Below are 23958 nucleotides of genomic sequence, written 5' to 3' on the forward strand. Positions count from 1 at the left end.
TTATCATTTAATGCCCACTTTTCCATGCTTGTATGGGTCAGAGGGAATTTGTCACCAAGCTAGGTAATATTTTCCCATGATCAGATAGGTTTTTTTTTTATAGAAAAGACTGGAAACAAACAACCTTACTTGTATGAGGCTGATGCTCATTTCCAATTATCACACAATGTCTAGACAATGGTACAGACACACATCACATACCTACACATCTACACATACATACAGGACTGGTTTCTTTCAGTTTCCATCTGCCAATTTCACTCACAAGGCTTTGGTTGGCTTGAGGGTTATAACAGAAGATACTTGTCCAAGATGTTGCAGAGTTGGACTGAACCCAAGACCACATGGTTGGGAAGCAAGTTTCTTAACCACACAACTATGCCTGATAAAGGATGAGATGTTCATAGTTGGAATACTTTCCATCAAACACCTTTTCTGTCAAGAAAAAACAGAAAACAAGAAAAATAAAACAAACAACTTTGGTCCCTCAATTTATTATGCTATGGTACAAGACTGTGCTTACAAATGTGGTATAATACTGTGTTGATGCAATGGGAAATAACATAGAAACATTACAAAAGAATTTGTAACAATCAACAATTCATTTACACAGTGAGACATGAATGAATATTGCACATATTTATGGAGTGAATGATATAATTACATGATATAATCAAAGAAATTGACTAGAGAATGTAAAGCATTACTCTAGGGAAAGTAACTAACTGTAAATTAATGCAAGCAAACATATTCAATAACAATTCTTTCTACTATAGGCACAAAGCCAGAAATTTTGGTGAAGTGGGTTAGTTGATTATATCGAGCCCAGTGCTCAACTGGTGCTTATTATTTTACCAAGCCTGAAAGGAGGAAAGACAAAAGTTGACCTCAGTGGCATTTGAACTCAGAACCTAAAGCCAGAAGAAATGCTGCTAAGTATTTTGTCTGGCATGCTAATGATTTTGCCAGGTTGCCACCTTCTATATCATAATATTCAATAACATAATAAAGCAGAAAAACAAAATGAAGAGCAGAGGAAATGTATTTAATCTCAATTCATAACCATGGTTTCTTTAATTATATTTAATTAGAAGAGAAACCAATTCAAAATTTCCCTCAATTTACATTACTAATATCCTTTAAGAGAGTAATTAAGGATTTTAAAAATTTATCATGTTTCATGTTTATATACATGAAGACTGTGAAATTGTAAGTAGAAAAAAGAATTAGACACTTGATAAATAAAAATGAAATAATGAAGAACATAGGAAGGATGCTACATATTTGGGAAGTTTTGTTGCAAGATAAAATGCAACAAGAACAATGAACAGATATTCGTTTGTTTCATATACATACAGTCACATAGCTTATCAGTCCTGGCACCATCTTAATGTAAGAGATTTTGTAAGAATCTGTCTAAAATGGGAGACAGTTTTTATTGAAATAGTTCATAGAAAGATGAAATAATCTCTTTGAAAGGAACAAGATGACTGGGTGCAGCCATTTGAACGCTGATGATCTGGCCTGGCTTGGCCCGGCTGACTGGACAGTCAGCCTGTTTTGGTGACAGTACTTTTTGGCAATGGAGGCAAACACATGCACATGCATAAATAAATAGATAGATAGAGAGAGAGAGAAAGAGAAAGAGAGAGAAACATTAAAACATCAAATCAGCTACGCCAAAATGTCTTATACTCGGATTTGAATAATTATTCAAATAAAGGCTTTAATATTTTCTTTTGTTAGTATAGATGAAAACACAGATTTATATCAAAGGGTAGATATTAAAAATTTTCAGGGCAATCATTAAAGAATATTTACCCTATAGCTGTACTTAGATTTGGAACTGAAATTCTAACACACCAAGTCTCATGGAATGAACAGGTAAAATAGCTAACTCTTTGCACACAAATACATGACAAAGAAGAAAGCATATTCAAATTTCAGCAACTAACTACAATATTTGACGACTTACAAGGTGTACAAGTTTATACAGTGCACCTTGATTTTTGACAGTATGACATGCCAATAACCCAGACTCTGACCATCATCATCATCATCATCGTTTAACGTCCGCTTTCCATGCTAGCATGGGTTGGACGATTTGACTGAGGACTGGGGAAACCGGATGGCAACACCAGGCTCCAATCTAATTTGGCAGAGTTTCTACAGCTGGATGCCCTTCCTAACGCCAACCAACCCCGGTCGACTTTCTGGGACCCTTGTGTGTGTGTGTGGAGGAAGAGTTCTCCACTGTATAGTCTGTCAAATAAGATATCTTTGAATATAACCTGTTGTTTCTTAATGTATAATTTTTTGGATATTTGGTTTACAGGAGTCCAGCTCACATCTGTAAACATTTTACACTCTCCAACAAGAGCTCTTCACATTTTGTTTCTATAATTATAGTGCTATCTGTAGTACAGAACATTCCCAATGGTTTTAACCATTCATCTGAAGAACCAAAATCTCATGAAAGAAAAGGGAAGTGACAGCAAAAACATGAACACTGAAGTCTGTGAGGGATTATTAATGACAAACAAAAACAAAAAAAAAATGTTGTTTAATAGAAATGGAGAAAATGAACTGATATTGTATGTTATATGATACATTTAAAATGGAGATATATGATTTATGTAAAACAGTTTTAGATTCAAATTTACATAAAGTATATATATATATATATATATATATATATATATATGTATAGTTTACAAATCACATTTTTATATTCAGTTTTGGATGTCATTTTGCATCGCAGTAGTGTAAATTGCATGCACATACCCACATACACTCATATGTATCACTTAAATAAATTTGAGTCAACAGGAGAGAATGGGAGAATGGGGATCTGATAGTAAGGTCGAATATACTGATGAAAGATGGGAAAGAGAAGCAATGGATTGCAGACATTTATACATATATATGTAAAAAAAAAATAAAAAAAAAGAAAAAAAAGAAATTATATCACACAATGCAAATTAAGATATTGTTCGAATAGAAAGAAAAGGCTGTGGAAATGTGGAAGAAGGCAAACTGTCATTAGACATTTCAGCTAACAGCAATTGCAGAATCAGCCAGGAGAAATAAGTGGTGGTGTTGTCATGTTTGTGATTTGAGCAAGGTAGAAGAAAACTACCTCATTTCATAAGGTACAGTACATCGATTATTTTAGGTGAAAGTAAATGTTCAGACACAGCTCTCAGTCACTGGTGTATTGCAAATACCCATTGGTCGACGGGGAAGTTTGCAAGCAGTCTATCAAGAGAAATGAAGAGATAGATAACAGCCAAACATTTTATTTTGTATAAAAAATTGTTTCTATAGAAATTTATGAATAAAAGAAAATATTGAAAGAAAAAGTAACAAAGTTAATATTTTTATTTATCAAGAAAAAAAAAGCAATGTAATACATAATTATCATAAATGTTCATAGTGCAAAAAGTTAACTTGATACATAAAGACAATTACTTTTGAACTTGTGTATGAAGATGATCTGGTGCTCATTTAATAAATATATACTATTTTGCTTGAGTCAGTCTCTTGCTATTCTGAATTTCATCATTGGGTGCACAGTCTTCAGGCATAACTTGACCAAAATAAAATGTATTATCAATCTCTATTATAGTATTCTTTTTTAACCAACAGTCAACACCAAATGGATACATACATATATCATCATCATTTAATGTCTTGTCCATGCTGGCATGGGTCGGACGGTTTGACCAGGGCTGGTAAGCTGAAGGACTGTACCAGATTCCAATCTGATTTGGCATGGTTTCTATGGCTGGATGCTCTTCCTAATGCCAACAGACTCCGAGAGTGTAATGAGTGCTTTTGCGTGCCACTGGTATATGCCATGATTATGATTTCACTTGGCTTGATGGGTCTTCTTAAGCACAGCATATTGCCAAATCATTTGTCATTACCTCTGTGCGGTCCAATACTCGTAAAGTGCTTTTCAAGTGCCAGTTATGCAACACCAACAGTGGCTACAACTATAATTTCACTTGCCTTGATGGCATATCACCAATGGTCTTGATTACTAGTTATTGCCTCTGTGGTTCACACATGAACAAAGTTGTAACTTAAGGTCTAAAATCTAAGCACTTGACAAATAGCAATAAAATAATTTTCCCTGCATCTATTTTAGCATTCAGAGAACAGAAAAAATTGTTTAAGATGTTATGAACTGATTAAAATGACTAGCAATTGAACTGTATGGAAATTTTTACTATCTTTGCAGAGCATTTACAATTTTTACTGACTATAACCCTCTTATATTACATTTCTTAATATTAACTAGTGTTTAAACCATTAGTGATTAAACTGGCTATACCCAACTCAAATATTCTTCTTGTTTTATGTTCAAACCAGCCAGATCCAATCTCTCACACCTATCCTACAATATCATTCTAAAAAGTAAACAACCACATTATTGAAATCTCAAAGCTACAAGATAATGTATGATTAATTCAAAACAATGTGAATAAATAAGAATTACACTCGACAAAGTAACATGAATACTAAGGGGTTAAGATTTTGACGTGATATTTAACATATATCCTAACAGTGGACTCAGTCTTATAATTTTTGCTAATAATTAAAAGACAAAAAAAAAAAACACTATGTTGTTAACTGGGAACACCAAGTATCAAATTCAAAGAATAAGATTAACCATAATGACTTAAGACTCATGGTTAATCTATGTGAAAACAAGAGATGATCTGAAGGAGATGTACAATAAATTTGGCCAACTTGTTTCTAATATTGTATTTTGACTATTTAATCTTATTTTATCACTCTGAAATTATGTTTAAGTGAAGAAATAGAAGATGACAATGTAATGACCTGTAAAGGACCTGGTGTTATATTGACTCAGTTGTTGCAGCACTTTACAAGTTCACCACCATCATCACTTAGCATTCACTTTTCCATACTGGGCCAAATGGAATTTGTTGAGGTAGAATTTCTACACTTGGATGCCCTATTAGTAATCAACCATCATTGTTTCCAAGCAAGGTAATATTTCCCCATGACCAGATATGTTTTTCATGGAAGATTGGAAATGAACACCACCACTCGTATGATGGTGATGCTCATTTACAACCACCATGTGATGTCAAAGCAAGGGTGTACACAAACACACACGTATATGACAGACTTCTTTTCAGTTCCTGTTGACCAAATCCATTCAGAAAGCTTTGGTTGGCCTGGGGCAATAGTAGAAGACACTTGCATAAGGTGTGCAATGGCACTGAACCCAAGACCATGAGTTTGGGAAGCAAGCTTCTCAAAAGCAACACAGCCACGACCCAAGTAGAAAAAAAAAAAGCCCTAACTTACTCTGTAGTGGTTTTTTCGAAATGATGTCATAGGAGTGTAAAAAGCAAGCTCTTCTATTCCACACTGTGGTGTCGATGATTTTGTTCTTAACTTTTTGATATCATTAGCCAAGTAGCTAATCTCATTCTCAATGGATGGAACTGTTTCTGTGATTTTATCTTTATTTTCTTCAGATTCATCACTCTTCCGCTTCCTAGTATTCTTCACAGTGACCGATGATTCATGGAGGTCTACCACATGAACAAGTGGACTCCCAGTCTAAGAGGAAAACAAAGATGACAAACAAGAGTTTTGAGATTACAAGACTTCACATAATAATTTTAAACTAATCAATACAAAGAAAATATAGATGCTTATAATTCGTGTTTGGAAAAATTTTATTGATATATTGCTGAAGTAATAATTTCTGTGACAATTATGACTTGCACAAACGTATTGTAAGTGTAAATAAATAAAATATTGTCAACATCATAAGAATCTGTAAACTTTTGAGAAAATGTGAAATAAACCTCCCCCCACTTTTTTGGAACAGTGGATCTCAAATTTGAAGACTGTTTTGACTGTCTTTCCAAGGCCTTACTACTGGACGCAGTTTAAAGCCATATACAGGACAAAGATTATATATAGTTATTCTTAGTAGCATAACTAATTTACCTGCATTGCTAGTGATATGATAGTTTATATATAGCTATCATATAATTAGTAATGCACAGAAATTATACTACTGTAAAAAAAAAAAAAAAAAAAAAAAAAAAAATTCAGTTTTAACACTGCTGCAATCAATTTATGCTTTTCATCCTTCTGTTGGTATAGATTAAACATCAACTAAGTACTGAGCTGATCCTTCTCCACAACTTTCAAAATCAGTAACACTGAACTATGAGAAGGTAGAGAAAGAGGTGGTGGAGGCTTACACAGCATCCCTTTCTCCAGAAATGAAGAAGGAATTAACGGCCTCTTCTCACAGAAAAAATTGATAGATGTGCAACACAGTTGTGCAATACATTACAGAATTAAAAGGAAAAGTCAACATTAACAGATCTAAGGTACTTCTACAGAGTACTCACCTCACTGTGTAAGACAGTGTCAAAATCAAGCTTCTTTTTCAGTAGAGAGCTTGGTGGTTCAGGAATTAATGTGTCATCCAGTGTTTGACAAGAAGATTCTGTTGTATTCTTTGTACTGTAGTCAGTAAACGTCTACAATTTATAGAGATAAATTAAATAAGAAATGAACATTATTCAAGCTTGAAGATACAAAATGTAATTAGATTAATTTCTTTCAAAATTCAAAAAAAAATATATATATATATATATATAGTGTACAGCATGCTCGTTTTTAAATTGTGTGTGTGTGTATGCACATGTGAATGTGTCCTGATGTTGAAATTCTGCCTCAACAAATTCCATCCGACCCATGAAAGGAGGGTAAATTGGATGGTATAATGATGAGGAGAGAGAGAGAGAGAGAGAGAGAGAGAGAGAGAATTAGTATAAAACTTTTAAAGCATAAAGAAAATCAATTAAAAAAAAAGCCAAAATACTGCATTACTTAAATAAAATGAGCTTACTGGCTTGTAAGTTGAATTCAAGCAACATGAGGCCACCTCTTCACGTCTTAAATTATTAACAACTGAACTCCATGCAAAAGGGGTGGTCTCTTTATTTTTCCCTTTGTTATACTTGAAAACTGAGTTGGAGCCATAGAAATAGGATTCCCCATCTCTCTGTCTGTTTCTCATTCGAGGCAAATGTCTCTATAAAATGCAACAAATTGAAGAGTAATTCAAATAACATAGCTTAGAAAAACTGCTGTCTATCAAAGAAGATTGTAATCAATCAATACATAGATCTAGCTGGAAGTATCTTCTATGTCTGAGACATGCTAATTAATTAACCAGGAAACTGTAGAAACAATTTGGTAATTCTAGTTGTATTGGTTAATAAAATTAACTAGATCTTCGCAACAATTCTAGGTAATTTTCTTTTAATATAGAACTCCCATCCTCTATATCTTCTCTCCAATCACTTGAAAACAAATTAAACTAAATATGAATCAGAAACACAATTCCCACTTAAAAAACAATTAAGTAATGTAGTTTTCATATATTAAATATTGGGACTGATAAAGATAGGGGCTGGTAGAATTTTTATCCTGCCAGACAAAATGATTAGCAGCATTTTTTCCCGCTTTACGTTCTAAATTCAAATTCTGCCAAGGCTGATTTGTGTTTACATCCTTTTGGGCTTGATAAAATAAGTACCTGTTGATATAAACAACTTGCCCACTCCTGCAAAATTTCAGGACTTGTGCCTACCATACAAAGTTAACAAGAAATAAATATGCACAGAGAAGAAAATAAACAATCTAAATGAATGAATAAACAAAAAAATATTTTGCTCTTACTCAGATGTCCCTAGTAAAGCATAGTTTCTCAAACTTTTGAGTATAGATGAATAAATCCTTAATATATAAGATTTAAAAAAAATTTATACACTGTGATTCCTCACTACTCTGACAATTATGGGAAGGTTATGCTTTGCTGAATAAAACTGAAATACATTTTGAGTTGTGTCTGTACTTGCCCAAATGTAAAAAAAAACCCTAAAATTTGTCATCAACTATTCCTTGCTCCCATCAAATTTTTATCTTCTCAGTGAATGACTTACTCGAATTAAGATATATAATAAATGAAATAATAATGATGATTCAAGGTTTATATGGTTGCAAGAACGACAATTCAGTCTTGACACTCATCAACATTAATAATCAAAACAACAGACAAAACACTATGAATGTAAAACAAAGCCGAGTTTCAGAAAAGTATTGTACGTACCATGATGCTTTCACCTAAACCAAAAGTCCGACTCCGGGTTTGACGCCCTGTTGACCTGATTGATTGACTGACCCGTTGATAGATACTGAGATTCTCTTTGCTTGAGCGAGAAACTGAATCTAAATTTGTATGGTTAGCTTTGGCGAACTTCAAAAGAATAGGGAAAAGACAGAGATAAATTCACTAAATCACAAGGTGAGAAAGAGTGAATAGAAATTAATAATTGATTAACTGTTATTGATGTACAAGAAAAAAAAACAAAAAAAAATGTTATGAAGTAATGGAGTACAAAGATTTACAACACCAGTCAAGAAATAGAAAACATTGCACATTTTAGTTGCAAAGTGCTAAAATACAATATTTTGCAGAACAGGGACAATTGAAAACAGAAACTATAAATAATGAAATGGAAAAAAGAGCAGATCAATGAAAGAATTATGAAGCAAGAGAAGATAAGCAAATTATATGGCAAGGTAAGTGGAATCTAAACCAATAAAACAACACAAAATGGCAAGTGAAGAAAGGATATTAAAAGTTAAAATAGAAAGAAAAAAGAAAAAAAAGAAGCTAACATTGCAGTGAGGTGCAGAGTTAGAATAAGCCTATGCAGAAGCTCAAGTTTTAAGAATGTCTTAGAAATATGTCCTTGATGAATATTAGAAGAATGCTGTATAGCAGTTTGAAACAGGTACTAAATGCAGAAGATTTTGCAGTTGTAGAAGCTGGAAAAGAATAGGACATGAACTATTGGATATGTAACTTTAACTTGCATATGAGAGAGAGAGAGAGAGAGAGAGAGAGAGAGAGAAGTTGGACATTAAATGCATTTCGTTAATGTGTGTAAGAAGCATCTGTAATGATAAGATGCAGTAAGAAGTGGTATAGGAAATCAAAGGAAGGCATAGAATGAAGTGGTGAGATCTGGTCTGAGGATGTTGGGTTCCACACAGATGATGCAGGATTATGAAAAATGATGATATGCCATGCTGCAGATCCGTCTAACAGATATAAACATTTTCTTTTCAAACAGCTAACGGTCCATTCACCAATGTATTTTCTCCATCCACTATTCAGGTGAAGGTTGTTGGGGTAGAGTCCCAAGGTACTTTCTCCATAGGGCCCTATCAAAAGCAACTCTCATTAGACTTTCTGGCTGAATTTCCAAGGATGGCCAACAGACTATGGATATTATCCAACCATTTCATTCCTGGTTGACCCCTTGGTTTCCTGCCAGGTGGTTTGGCTTGAAGAACCTGTCTTGCTTGCTCACAGCCAACGGTAATGATTAAAGCATTCAAATAATGCTTGTTTATTTTTCCATATATTTATGGCTTATTTTTCTCATTTATTCTGTCAGCACAAGCTATTTGGAATCCAATTCAACTATTTCATTCTGTATTCCACCACACAACAAAGGTCAACACAGTCTGGCTTTAATTATTTTATGGTGTATGGATGACAGAAACTTTGAGCTTCAGACAAAACACTGTGGCATTTGGGGATGCTCTTTTATGTTCTGAATTCATATCCTGCCCAAGTCAATAAGATAAAAAACCAGTCAATGTAATCAACTAGAAGGCAGTAACCCAGCATAACCAAAGTCCAAAGACTGATATCAGTAAAAAGATCAACATGTGATAAAACCTTCCTCTCCAGTGAATTACTTTCAAATAAAATGAAAGCATGCAGCAATCCCAAGAAAACTATTGAAGTAGAAACAAGTTGTAGGATTGTTGTAAATACTGGGTCAACTCAAAGACCACATCATATTTCAATGGGAATAAAAAGAGTATCAGAAACAAATCTAGAAAGTTATTGAATAAAAGTGAAGTATATTAATAACACTAAATTTGCTACATTAAAGGATTATTGTTAGAATACATTTATAAACAAAATTACAACACTAAAGTTTCTACAGATATTTACTACACATGCTTGAAGAAGCCACTAAAACCTAATTAAGCAGGCTTAATGCAGTAAATAACCATAAATCAAGTTTTAAAATTTAGAAGATATTTCAAGAAATGAAATCATTCACAGCCTACAAATTAAGAAGCAAAACTAATGCATAATGCTAGAATTTACTTCCTAAATTCATTATCACGTTTACGAAGGCATTCAAGACCAACAGTCAGAAATGTTAGGTAAGAAAAAAAAAAATTAAAAGTGGAGCAGGCAAGAGGGAACACAAAGTAATTTTTTTTTTATGAATTACATCATCTTCCTCAGAATCAAAGGCAACTAAAGTACCTGCTTTAACAACTTCCTTTTCTTGGCAGTGTTCGGCATTGATTGAATGTGGTTGTATAGTTTTGCCATCTCAGTCTGCGTTACATCTTCACTGCCTAAATTGCGGTCAGCAAAATTCACACAAGTGTTCACTGCATCATCACTTGTTGCCTTCTAAATCAAAGAATGGGGATTGAATATGGACCATTATGGATCAAAAGTAACTTCAAAATGAAAGATTTTTTTTTTCAGTATTAGAAGTAAACTATAACTCTAGTAGAGTTGCTAAAAGACTAAGCAGTAATTCTATCATGAGTGCTAAGAGAAATAAAATCACACTTTGTAAATAATTCTATCTCTTTGACTTTGCTTACCAACCCTTCAAGGTTGGTCAAACAAGTGTCAATGACACACAGAGTACAACAAATTCAATATTCTTTCATTTCACAATAAAAGGATGTACAAGAACATATAAAAGCTAAAGAAAACTGCACTAATATAAAACAGATTTTAAATCAACACTCTCTGAATGTTCTATTGAATAGGTCTAAGGTAATCTGAAAAGTTAATAGTGATACTTGGTGATAGTATTACTAAGTAGATACTGGTATCAAGGTTAGTGAAATAAAAAAAAAAGTCAGGATTTGAGCCAGGCTCCAAAATGATGGTGGTGATGGTGTAGTTGGTGGGTTTAATTTTGATTACATTGAAGAATGTGTGGAGAAACTGGTATGAGAAACATTGTGTAAATATATAACATCTTGTTAAAGACGTTTGGCAATAAAGATGATCCATGGTTACTATATTCACAAGTAATAGAGCAAAAACCTCTTGTGTGCAACAAAGCCAGGAAGAAAAGCAATGATAAAAGCACAAAATATTATGTATGTATGTGTACGAATTACATAAATTGCTAAACACTGTTTCCAATTAGGGAAAAAGTACTTAATACATTGTAGAGTGTGTAGATTTTATTAGGAACCAAAGCTACTTCAATTATAACGGTGAGTTACACCTTACTAATTATTTGAACGATTGAAGTACGTAAGCAGTGTGGCAATATACAAGCAAAAGTATTTGTAATTATGATTTGCAATATGATTGGTCAGCAGTACATCAAGATCTAATATTGACTATTGATGAAGTTAGAAAATGTGCTATACACATATCTAATCAATTGCCATGTGCAGAATGTGATATTTTCATCTATTCAAGAAAAAAAAATATGAAGCTTTCATGTCTTCAGTATTACATTTGTAAGCAGACATAAGCAAGAGAGCTATTTTCACTAAAGTTTTGGTGTCGATGAACAAAATAATTTAAAAAGAAGAAAATTATATGACAAATCCACCATATAGGAAATAAACTATTTCAACCAGTTAGTAGTTGGGAAACCATTAGAGGTTAGCAATGAGAATAGTTGCAAGATTTCACTAGTGATAAAAGATTCAACCTCTCTGAGACAGAGATCACGTCTTCAAGAACCATTACTAAGGAGTGTGTTCTAGCATGGACCAATCTATTTTACAATTGTTAATAGTATCATTTAAACTCCAGCTATATTAGGAAAGACTTCTGAATGTTTGAATGTCATACAATGTAAAAATCTTTCTTAAAGCTGTTTGGTTACCAACATACTCCAGACCACTTTTCATTTCATTTTTCAAATGGTTACATTAAAAAAAAAAAAACCTTCCATCATAATTTCAGGTAGCTTAGTAATAATAATATTAGTTATTTTTACCAAATCTCTTTAAATTCTTGATCATTTTCAAACCTAATTGAAACCAGTGAACAGTGAATTTCATTAAATATATAGTCAGGAGAGGGTTAGAGAGATTTTCAGTAAGTCCTATATACCATTTTGTTCCATAGTTATCTGCAGAAAAGCTTTAAAACTAATACATTACTGTCACTCCATCAGTTATGATGACAAAAATTCCGGTTGATCCAATCAATAGAAAACTTTGCTTGTGAAATTAATGTGCAAGTGGTTGAGCACTCCATGGACATGCACATCCTTAGGGTGGCACAAAATGTGACATGGCTGATCCTATGAGTTACAAGTATAACTCATTTTTGTCAACTGAGTGGACTGGAGCAACAGGGAATAAAATGTCTTGTTCAAGAATATGACACACCATTGGGAATCGATCTCATGGCTTTATGATCGCAAACCAAATACTCTGACCACTAAGCCACACACCACTGAAAGGGTAGATATTAGGGTTGTTGAAATTACACAGAGTTTTGCAATATTTCTATTTGTATTGGTTATGGAGGTAGTGAAGATTTTGGTAAAAGTGTGGCTAATGGTGACACTATATAAAAGAAAAAAAATCTTGTATTTATGGATAATTATACTGTTCTGTCTGTGATGCATTCTATCTTCTACGTTTTCAAATATTTTTACCTATGTATTGTTATGCTGCTTCCTACTTCAATTGTTAAAGTGAAACTCAAACTTACAATTCAAGAAACTTCAAATTCCAATAGTAATAATTCCTATATACATACATATATATATATTTGTCACAACTCAATAAAAACAGCATTGAAAAAAAAAAAAAGGAAGCAAAAAGATGAAGTAAAGCAAAGGAAAAATAACATTTCCTTGCCATATTAAACTGGAGAAAAAAATCTTGAAAGATTTTTCATCCATAAATATCTAAAAATTCTCAATAAAACCCCAAACCTCAAGGTACCAAACAGATGAGGTGCAAGCTTCCATAAATTTTCCTCACCATTAAGGCAGCCCTAAATAGGCAAATCATGTGTTACAAAATATAATGGAATAAAGAAAAAAAATGTAGATAGGTGCAGGTAAGACTGTATGGTAAGAAGTTTGCTTTCCAACAACATAGTTCTGGGTTCAGTCCCACTACATGGCACCTTGGACAAGTGTCTTCTACTGCAGCCCTGGGCCAACCAAAGCCTTGTGAACGGATTTGGTAGATGGAAACTGAAAGAAGCCTGTCATATATATGAGTGTGAGTGTGTGCGTGTTTGCTCCAATCCACTGGCAATTGGTGTTGGTTTGTTTATGTCCCTGTAACCAATGGAATAAGTACCCGTCTTTAACTGAGCTTTATTCATTCAACTAAAACCCTACAAAGTGGTACCCCAGCATGGTCACAGTTCAACAGTACAACATATCTAGTATTGCTTGAAATCAAAATCAATAACCTAGTTAACCAATCAGGAGAATGTTAGTTGGTACATCATATGGCTGCGATTCAAATTGCTACACTTGCTAATCGTGACAGCAGTAGGAGGAAAATAATCTAATGTTGAAATCAGAATTATAGAGCAAGAGTTTATACTAAAGTTGATCTATAATTTTATACAAACCCGAGAAGTCAGAGGATGTGTGCTTTCAGTAATATCAAAAAAGTTTTCTGGTGATTTGTTTGGATTCTCCATATCCATCCAGAATTGGTTTACATCTTTGGCTAAATCCTTAGGTATCTGCAATGGAAATATAATGATGATAATTTATTAAAAAAAAATCACCCATATAAAGGTGGTGCCATAGCATGGTCTTGACCTCTGGCTGAAACCAGTAAAAGATAAAAGACAATAAAGTATGATACATGGAAATAGAAATACACACTAAAGAGTTTACCTTAAATACATCACCAGCTTGCTCAATGATGAAAGTTGTAAGTTCAGAAAAGTTTTCTGCTGCCACATGGAATTCTGAAGGTGAGAGCTGGAGAGAGAGAATGAACATTATTGAAGAGAGACCAAAACATTACATGTAAAATTATACCAGATAAAAAACAAGACAAAAACACCAAAAAACCCTAATAACCTTTTATTTCCTAGGGACACAGGGAAGGCAGAATAGTCAATTGAACTTATCATAATTTCCTTTTCTACTCTAGCCACAAGGCCCAAAATTTTTGGGGCGGGGACCAGTCAATTAGATCGACCCCAGTACACAACTCGTACTTAATTTATTGACCCTGAAAGGACGAAAGGCAAAGTTGACTTCAGTGGAATTTGAACTCAGAACCTAAAGACAGACGAAATATTGCTAAGCATTTCACCCAGCATGCTAACATTTCTGCCTTGAACTTATAATATCATACTGATTCTTGTTTTATTGATTATATCAAGAGTTAGACTCCATCGTGAAGAATTAACTATGATAGTAAAGTGTCTGATCAGATGCTCTACAATGCTAATTCATATGATTTACATAAATTATGATAACGTTATTCAATACTTGAATTTGCAAGAGAAAATTTATCTTAAATGATGAGAAACCACTTCTGTTATCCATTATTTGTGTCAGAACTGTTCTGTGAAAATAGAGAGACAGCTAGCACGGCCAAAGTAAAACTGTAAAGTTCTTGGATAATGTGAACAAGGAATGATTGTCATCACATTAGACTGGGTTACCATCACCATTACAAGATTTCCAAGTTTACTTTTGAAGTGCTATAGCTGATACTTTGTGTAAAAATGAGCACTACAGAAATTCATTCTAAAAATTGTGATATCTTCAGAGGTTTTTTTCAAATGTATATTGGTTGACTTGGAACACATTCTATAATGCAATTTTCCACAGAAAATTCTTTGCAAGAGTTGAAAATTAACACTAAAGTTGAAGCATACATAAATTACAAATACATTGTAAAAGTTGATGCTATAAGTAATTTGGTTTCAAATTTTGACACAAGGCCAGCAAATTTGCAGGAGAGGTAAATCGATTACATAGACCCCAGTGCTCTATTTGTATTTATTTTATTGAACCTAAAAAAATGAAAGGCATGGTGGAATTTGAACTCAGAATGTAGAGGCAGACGAAATTCTGCTAAGCATTTTGCTTGGCATGCTAGTGATTCTGCCAGCTCACTGTACTTCAGTGATATATAATATTAAAGACAAGCCAGAGTAAAAATCTATGTCACGCTACATGGGTTGCTAAACAGATTACATTAATTTTGGTGCATAACATTAATTGCACTAGTCTATTCATTTTGATTTCAATACCTTATTATTAGTTTCAAATTTTGGCAAAAGGCCAGCAATTCCAGGGAAGTGGGTAAGTCAATTACAATGACCCCAGTGCTCAAGTGGTACTTATTTTATCGACCCAAAAGGATGGAAGGTAAAGTTGAACTCAGAACATAAAGATGGATGAAATGCCACTGAGCATTTTGCCTGGTGTGCTAACAATACCTTAGTATTAATATAACAATTGCTTTAGAAAATATAAAAAAACTTTTATACTCTTATCACAATACAATATTTATGATTGCAGTGAAATGAGTGAAACAAGTAAAAGATAAAAGCAAAATAATTAGTTTTAACTGATTATAGGGAAATCCATTTAAGTACACTATATGCTGAGTTGACTATGGCAATATTTTACATTATATAACTTTAAAAGGAAAGGGTCAGGAAACCAAAATTTCTTAAGAACTGATATTTTACTGATTTAAAAACAAAAATTCAATGAATGCCAAAGAGTGAATAAAATCAAATCAGGACATACATTTCTTGGGCAGAGGAAATGGGGTGCAAATATAGTGCCAAGAGATTTGGTTGTCATTCGATTTTTTTTCTCGGTTACAACTTTAGAGAGGAGATCAAGCAAACATTCAAGTAGTAAAGTGTTCTCTTTAGGGAGCAGAAGTATGAGCAGTTGGATGGCTTTTAGTACTTTCGCTTGCTTCTTGTTATTTTCCAGCTTACAGTGACGTGCCATTTCTGAAGAGAGAAAAAATATACAATATTGGAGTGAAACAAGGTGACATGAAATTCAGATTGTAATTAAGCAACTTAGACATAAAGAAGAAAAAAATTTGTTGGGCGAAACTGCTTCCCTCTGAATAGACATTAACAACATAGGTGCAAACATGGCCATGTAGTGTAAAAACTCATTTTACAACCACATTTGTCCTGAGCAGGATTTCATTGCACAGCACCTTACATGAACATCTATAGCCTTGGGATGACAAATACCTCATGAACTGAATTTGGTAGATACTGTAGATAAGCCTGTTGTATGTATGTACATACACACACACAAATAAAATGCTGAGATCCCAGAAATACCACCTTAGTCCTAGCTGGGCCCATGCAATACCTGGTTGTTTCTAGTGAATATTTCTCTTCTGTGTACCCACTAATTGTGGCCTACCAGAGCACACCTGACTAAAATTACTCCATACAGGTATGCATGACATGCAAACTGAATTGTATCCAGACACCACCAAACTGATTACTTCATCACATGAAATAACTTCAACTCCTCAGCTGGGTCACTAAACCTGCTGCCGCTAGACTGTCTTCTTTGTCAGATGGTAGCATATATGAAATTATCTGAAGTCACTGTTTTATTAAACTATTCACATGACCTGAATTGATCAATGGAATCCCATTACTTCACATCTAGAAATCGTCTTTCAACCCCATTTCTCTGACTACATACATCTGAAGATACTATGGATACATTTACGTCTACAAAACAGAGCCAATTTATTAGATATTTACGACACCTACTATGCATTGAATGCTATTATTATCTTTTGTTTCTTTCTCTACATGTGTATATTCATTCATTGTAATTTAACCCTTTCATTACCAACCTGGCTGAAACCGGCTCTGGCTCTGAGTACAAGTTTTGAATCAAAATCTTCCACCAAACCTTAGTCACAATTTATGTTCCTAACACTAGCTGAATGATAACTAAGTTATTTTACTAAATTCTTTGTTATATTTAAAGTAATTGAAAGAAACAGAGCATCTCAAAATAAATACAGTAGCGAAAGGGTTAATGTCCTCTTTTCTATACTTGCATCATAGGTCTGATAGAATTTTCTAAGACAGATTTTCTCGTCCAGATACCCTTCCTGTTGCCAACCCTTATCTGTTTCCAAGCAAAGTAATATTTCTCCATGGCCAGACATGTTTTTCAAGGAAGGCTACAGATGGACATGGTGTGTATGATAGTGATGCTTGTTTACAATCATCATTTCAAGACAAGGCTACACATAAAATTCTTACCTGTCAATTGGATATGCGCTTTAGAAAATTTGTCCATCATAAGACATTCAGGAAGTTCTTTCAAAAAAGTTTTCAAAACAGAAGCACAATCATGAGGTGAGAATTTCCCACTTTCTAGATTTAATTCATTATTTTGAATAAGCATGCTTCTCAAAACACTTTGTCGGTTATTACTGCCTGTCTTACGGAATAAACCTTCACATTCAATATCTGTAAAACAACAGCAATTTCATATTACAATATATATCAATGAGAGAATATACAGAATACATTTAAAGATAAAACATATATTTTACTTGAGACACTATATATACAAGGTAATATCTAAAAAGCATAAGGGAACAGCTTAAAATCCACAAGCATTTTAGTTTCAGAGCATATATCTATTATACTTGCTAGGAAGTTACAAAAAGAATAACAACATTAGCTAAATTAGTTTTGAAGGAGAAATGTCCATAATTAGCGTCAGAAAATCTGTTCAAGCAAGAAAAGAACAGAAAAAAAAGTACAGGAATGGCAATGATACCTATATTTATGTTGATTAATCCTTTTGACATACTTCTGTTGAAATACACTGCCTTTATTTCAATTAATTTTAAAAATGAAGAATTTAGTAAAGTAACATTGTCATTATTTAAGCTGGTGTTTGGAACATAATTTAACAAAATTTTGATTGAAGATTATAATTTAGATTAATTTAAAACAGGAAGTTTGTATCATAAAACTATGAATACTCTGAGGAGGGTTCGTATCAAAAGGGTTAAACAGTTCAAATCACTCAAATCCCAAGCAAAATACATAAAAATGTAACAAAAAGAAAGAAACAACAGAACCCTTACTTTCTTGATGTTTTAAAAATTCAATCAAACGAAATATTGAAGCAATGCTCTCTCCAGTTAACTGACTACCAAACAGACCACTTTTACTTTCTGAAATAAAGAGAAAATATTAGCAAACAAGGAAGAATACTGTCAGAGAATTTATATGGTATGATCTTATGACAATCAAAATTTGTTTCAACCACCGCAACCTAGGTGATGTCAGAGCACTGTCTAATGTAGTGTTTTCTAACTACATTTGTTAGTCTAGCATACCATTTGATAACAAGTCTAATTGGCCAGAAACCTTCCTTAAAACTTCTGTAATAGTATTCAAAGGTTAGTGAAGTTGGATATACCTGGTGCTTAGTGAAATGAATTTTAGTACCCCAGGTTGGAAAGTACTGTTTACAGATATGTTAAATTATTTATTAAATTCCAATCATTATATATTCAAATCCTATGTTTTTAAATCTTTGCTCTTGAATATATTTTTGTTACTATTATTCTTTCCATCATTTTAACTGATGGTAGAAGTAGACAATTATTGCTGTTCACTGTGACAAATGATTAGTTACACTAGGTCCAGCTTCTGTTACTGTCATTATTATTGTTGTTTCTTTAACCCTTTGGCATTTAAACCATCCATATCAGGTCCATGTATCCTACTATTCTTATGCTCAAATTGGCCAGATCTGATCTGGTGAAAATTGGTGTGCATCAGGGATCTGTGTTGTCACTGTTGTTGTTTGCAATTGTGGTTGATGTAGTGACAGAGACTGCAAAAAAAGGGATTGATAATGGAGATACTGTTTGCAGATGACCTTGTTCTGATGAGTGAGACAATGGAGGGATTGAGAGAGAAGTTTTGGAAATGGAAGGAGGCGTTTGAAAGCAAGAGTCTGAAGGTAAACCTCAGGGCAGAAGGAGAAATGCTAGTAAGGTGGATCCATGTGGTGTATGTGAGAGGAGGGTAATGGCAAATGCAGTGTTGTGTATGAGATGTGAGAAATGGATTCATGGTAGATGTATGAAAATGAAGAAGGTGACCCCAAGACTGGCAAGTGAGTTTGTTTGTGGAAGATGTGAGAAAGGAGTTGGAGGGCTGGTGGAACCAGTGGAAATGCTATGTGACGAGGTGGAAATGGTGAGAGGGTTTTGTTATTTGGGAGAAAGGATGGATGTGAAGCAGCTGTGACAGCAAGAATGAGACTTAGCTGGGTGAAGTTCAGGGAATGTGGAGCATTGTTATATGGGAAAAGATTCTCATTGAAGATGAAAGGAAGGGTCTTTAGGAGTTGCGTGAGAGCTGCAATGCTGTATAGGAGTGAGATGGCAATTTTGAGAAGGGCCAAGAGAGCAATGGTGAGAGAAAGCTGTTTGATAAGAGGAAAACTGAGGAATTGATGGGGATGCTGGGGTTGGAGGAATCGGTGGAACAGCTGGCAAGGGTGAATGGAGTGCAGTGGTATGGGCATGTGTTGGGGAAGGTGCTTGAGTTTGAGGTAAATGGATCGTGAAAGTGAGGTAAACTGAGGAAACACAGAGGGAACAGGTGGAGGAGGAGATTGGGAGGATGCCCAAAACCTGGATTTAAAACACTGGATGATGATGATCTCTCACACCTACTCTACAATGTCATTCAAAACATAAACAATCACATTGTCAAAACTTTGATAATGCAGGATCAATTCAAAACAATGTGAATAAATATGCATAAGCTTTGACATAGTAATCTGAATGCTAAGGGGTTTATTTTTCATCCTTCCATTAACATGCATAACAAGGAAGTAATAATTTATGAACCAGAGGTTGTATAATCGGAAAAGTTAAAGCATAAATATTCAAGCAGTATATCTGAAAATGAATCTTTTGTGAAACTCTTTTTTTCGTGTCAGATATTCCAAAATATTATCCAGGTATTTTTATTCCAAGGTATGAAAAATTTGAAGATACATAAAATGAGATAAATGAAGAGTAATTTTTCTGACCCAAGATGGAGTACAATTTGAAAGTTACATTTACAGTTAAGAACTTTGTTACAACAAAAGGGAAAGGCAAGAAGCCAAGAAGTTAGTCAGACTCCTCCCAATCACTATCATTTAACTGCCATTTTTCATGCTGGTATAGGTTAGATGGTTCAAGAGAAGCCATCAAACCAGATGACTGTGCCTAACTGCAATGTCTGGTTTGGCATGGTTTCTACAGTTGGATGTCCTTCCTAACACCAACCATTTTAGAGTGTACTGGGTGCCTTTTATGTGGTGTCGGCACTAGTGAGGTCGCCAAGTAACCTGCAAAATGACTATTTTAATTAAGAGTTCTTGGTGGTCGTGATGTAGTTTAGCTTTAAGCCAGTAGACCTATGATTAATAGCACTGAAACCATAATTATACCATCTTTTCTTTAGGAATAGCATACTCTGAACTACATTATTCAGTGTGTTCTTTATAAGATTAAAGAAATTTAGCTTCTATTTCTTGTATGAGGAAGCTGCATTAATTACTTTTAAGTATCAAATATTGAAGTACAATTGTGAGAAAACATGGATGCTAACTAATATCTAATTGTGGAAAAAGAAAAAAGAAAAGAAGCAGCAAATAGTTTTCAGTCTTGAACAAAATATGAAATTGTAATAAAGAATATCTGACCATTTTTCTTTTTCCGGAGTGGAGTAAGAGGCTTTTTTGGTTTGTTGTCAGACAGTATTTCCTCCAAACCACTGTCATTTAAGTCAAGCACAACAGATAAGTGCATTAAACATAATGAGAAAAACTTCTCGGGCATACAATTTCTGAGTCGGACAACACTCTTGTTGAACTCCTTCTGGAGTACTGACATCATCTAAACATTGAAAAAGAAAAAGAGAGAATAAATATGTTAAAAATATAGAAGCAGATATATTACCCAAAAGGATCACCTAATCTCTGTAAATACAGAGAATAAAAAAAACATGCTTTCTATGACAGTTACAGTATTTTCCAGTATACAAGTCAACATAGTCTATAGTGTAAACATTCAGACATTGTCATCACCTTTCCAAAACCTGATGCATTCCACATGGAATTTTTGGTCCTCCAAAGTTGTCTTGGTGTATAAGTCAACCTACCTCTTCGCCTTGTAAATTTTGGCCAGAAACATTTGACTTGTATACCGGAAAATATGGTAAAAACCAAACAGATTCCAATAATGTTAGCAGTTTTCTGCTTTATCTGATCAGAAAACCGTAATAAGAAATGCAATTATTTAAAAAAAAAAAAAAAAAAAAATAACATCATTAGTGTCTAATATTTGGCTTTAATTCCTGAACAAATCTGTGACTGATTTTTTTACAAGTAATTTATAGTTCAATAGTTTGCTTTCTGATTTCTTGTACTTCTTTTGAGTGTGTCACTTAACTTAAAACCATAATCAAGGAGTCTTATGATCAAAAATATTCCAGTTGCCACCATCCACTTTTTTCTTTCAGACACACTATTCAATGTTAAAAAGCCACATGTACAATATTATTCTTATTTCTTTATTGCCCACAAGGGGCTAAACATAGAGGCGACAAACAAGGACAGACAAACGGATTAAGTCGATTACATCGACCCCAGTGTGTAAACTGGTACTTAATTTATCGACCCCGAAAGGATGAAAGGCAAAGTCGACCTCAGAACATAACGGCAGACAAAATACCGCTAAGCTTTTCGCCCAGCATGCTGTTTCTGCCAGCTCGCCGCCTTTCATGTACAATATTATTCTATCACCATGATGTCCACTGTGTAGCTGAAGCTATTCTTTACAAGCTAGATCAGTGGTTCTCAACAAGGGTCTATATGGACCTTAAGGGTCCATATAAAATATTGTTAAAATTTATTCGCGATAAATTGGTTATAACCTCTTACAATACACAAAATATTAAAATTTTTTTTTTTATATAAACTTCCTAATAATATTTAATTATAAGAATAGGATTTTTTAAACACTGAATACCGGACATTAAATGATGATGATGAATGGCTAGGAGAGTCTATCTAAGTACAATAGGAATCAAAGGGGTCCATAGGTAAAAAAAATGATTGAGAGACACTGAGCTAGACAGTAGGGTAGAGTGTCTTTGTGAAAGGACATCAAAATAACTGGTGTAAAATCTTAGAATTCTGTGACAATATCTTCCGTTTATTGAAACCCAATAAGCCTGTAGTTGAACTGGATGTTAGTTCAACATGTATAGAAAGTTTGGTGAAGATTGGTTCCCTGGTTTGGGCAGCAAGATGGTGGCAGCCAGACAGAAATTGCCATTTATATATAAGATTAGTTATTAGAGCAGTTAGCAGAAAAGATGAATGTTGGGAGCTAGCATACCCAACACTAGTCCTTCTGTACATAAACACAGCATCAACACAACATTTATTCTCTCTATTAATAGTTTCTCAAGGCTATATTTGATGTGGTAGTTCTATTTGTTCCTTAAGTATAACCAAGGTTAAGAAGATTATGTCATTATCATGTGCTTGATCCCACTGCCCAACACCTAGAGTGAGTATCTTCTTCCAAGGTCTCAGGTTAACTCACACTGGTCTGTACCAGTTCATGAGTAGTAGACCTAATCTATTTCCTGTTCTTTTTTTTTTGCCTGTGGTAGAGTCCACTTTGTTGCAAGCACATACACTTGCTCTCTGGTCTCAGATAACCTAATATTTTGCCTCTTATAGTCTCGTCTCTGGAGCCTTTGCTAAATAAAGTCATTAATTGCTGCCCTTCCTCCTCTGATTAAGAGACACATATATACACTCACTAATAACTGTCAACCATCAATCACTGTTACACCGAACTGGTGTGTGTATAATACAACAGAGGTTGTTTTCAGAAATCAGTAATCTAAATTGTGACACAAACCTTTCAACCAGAAAGTCCTGAAAGTGAAAGATTGGTTCTAATTTGTATGTGAGATATTTTCTTTCAACTCTGAGACACATATTTGCTGTGAATTGTCTATGTAAAGCAACAAGGATAAACAATTTTTATGGTACTACTGACAAATCCTCCAACATCCTCAGTAATTATATATTTAATTATGTGTATTTAAATCATTATAGTTCCAGCTATGTAACAGTACTGTTAGGAGTATGTACAATCTTTTCCTGTTTGTTCAGCTTCAGGTTATCTATGATTGAAGAGAACTAAGATCTAAAGTATTCTAGCCATGAATACCAAACCCCACCCTCCACCACCAAACATAGAATATCTAAGACTACATTACTGAATGAGTCCTTCCTTTTGCAGACTGCAATTTAAATGCTATTTTTCTAATAACCTTTTGGCAAGTTTTTGTTCATGTTTAAATTTGTGTTTCAGTAACTGTCAGCTAGGGATCTTTTTTAAAACGGGGGCCACATTTTTCATTAACGAAACACTTTGAAACTTGGAACACTGGTAGAATGTGTCATATAAAACATCTTTTTCTCTTAGTCTTCTTTAAAAAAAAAGAAATCCATAAGTTATTCCATGTTAAAGTTGTCGTATTTCTGTAATTTCAACCAATCACTGACGTCCATTCAGCCGATATACATTAAGTGCCGACTACATAAACAAACGATTCTGAAACAATTAACCCTAACCCTACGGTTAGGGTTAGGGTTAAAGCAAATTTAAAATGAAAAAAGCAAATAAAACGAAGGTATGGAGATTAAATACGCTTTACATCGCTTAATCAGCCAAAGG

The 23958-nt window shown here is 33.9% G+C and overlaps 1 protein-coding gene across 4 annotated transcripts in view; it reads right to left on the reverse strand.

Moving 5' to 3' along the window:
* Window positions 1–1026: 1026 nt before the first annotated feature.
* Window positions 1027–23958, reverse strand: part of LOC106884226 (rho GTPase-activating protein 19) — a 26350-nt gene continuing 3418 nt past the window's right edge. For 3 of the 4 annotated variants that reach the window (XM_014935482.2, XM_052976748.1, XM_052976741.1), the window contains exons 2-13: window positions 20901–21093; window positions 18271–18360; window positions 17432–17641; window positions 15918–16132; window positions 14037–14123; window positions 13763–13879; window positions 10433–10585; window positions 8183–8329; window positions 6917–7102; window positions 6414–6545; window positions 5347–5604; window positions 1027–3258 (exon numbers count right to left, since the gene is read on the reverse strand). In XM_014935482.2, the coding sequence (XP_014790968.1) occupies window positions 3190–3258; window positions 5347–5604; window positions 6414–6545; window positions 6917–7102; window positions 8183–8329; window positions 10433–10585; window positions 13763–13879; window positions 14037–14123; window positions 15918–16132; window positions 17432–17641; window positions 18271–18360; window positions 20901–21093 (1857 nt within the window). In that variant the 3' untranslated portion in view covers window positions 1027–3189. The remainder of the gene's footprint in view (window positions 3259–5346; window positions 5605–6413; window positions 6546–6916; window positions 7103–8182; window positions 8330–10432; window positions 10586–13762; window positions 13880–14036; window positions 14124–15917; window positions 16133–17431; window positions 17642–18270; window positions 18361–20900; window positions 21094–23958) is intronic. The other variant, XM_052976755.1, reaches the window with a different exon arrangement.

The sequence above is a fragment of the Octopus bimaculoides genome, chromosome 2 (assembly GCF_001194135.2).
Source record: "Octopus bimaculoides isolate UCB-OBI-ISO-001 chromosome 2, ASM119413v2, whole genome shotgun sequence".
Lineage (NCBI taxonomy): Eukaryota > Metazoa > Mollusca > Cephalopoda > Octopoda > Octopodidae > Octopus > Octopus bimaculoides.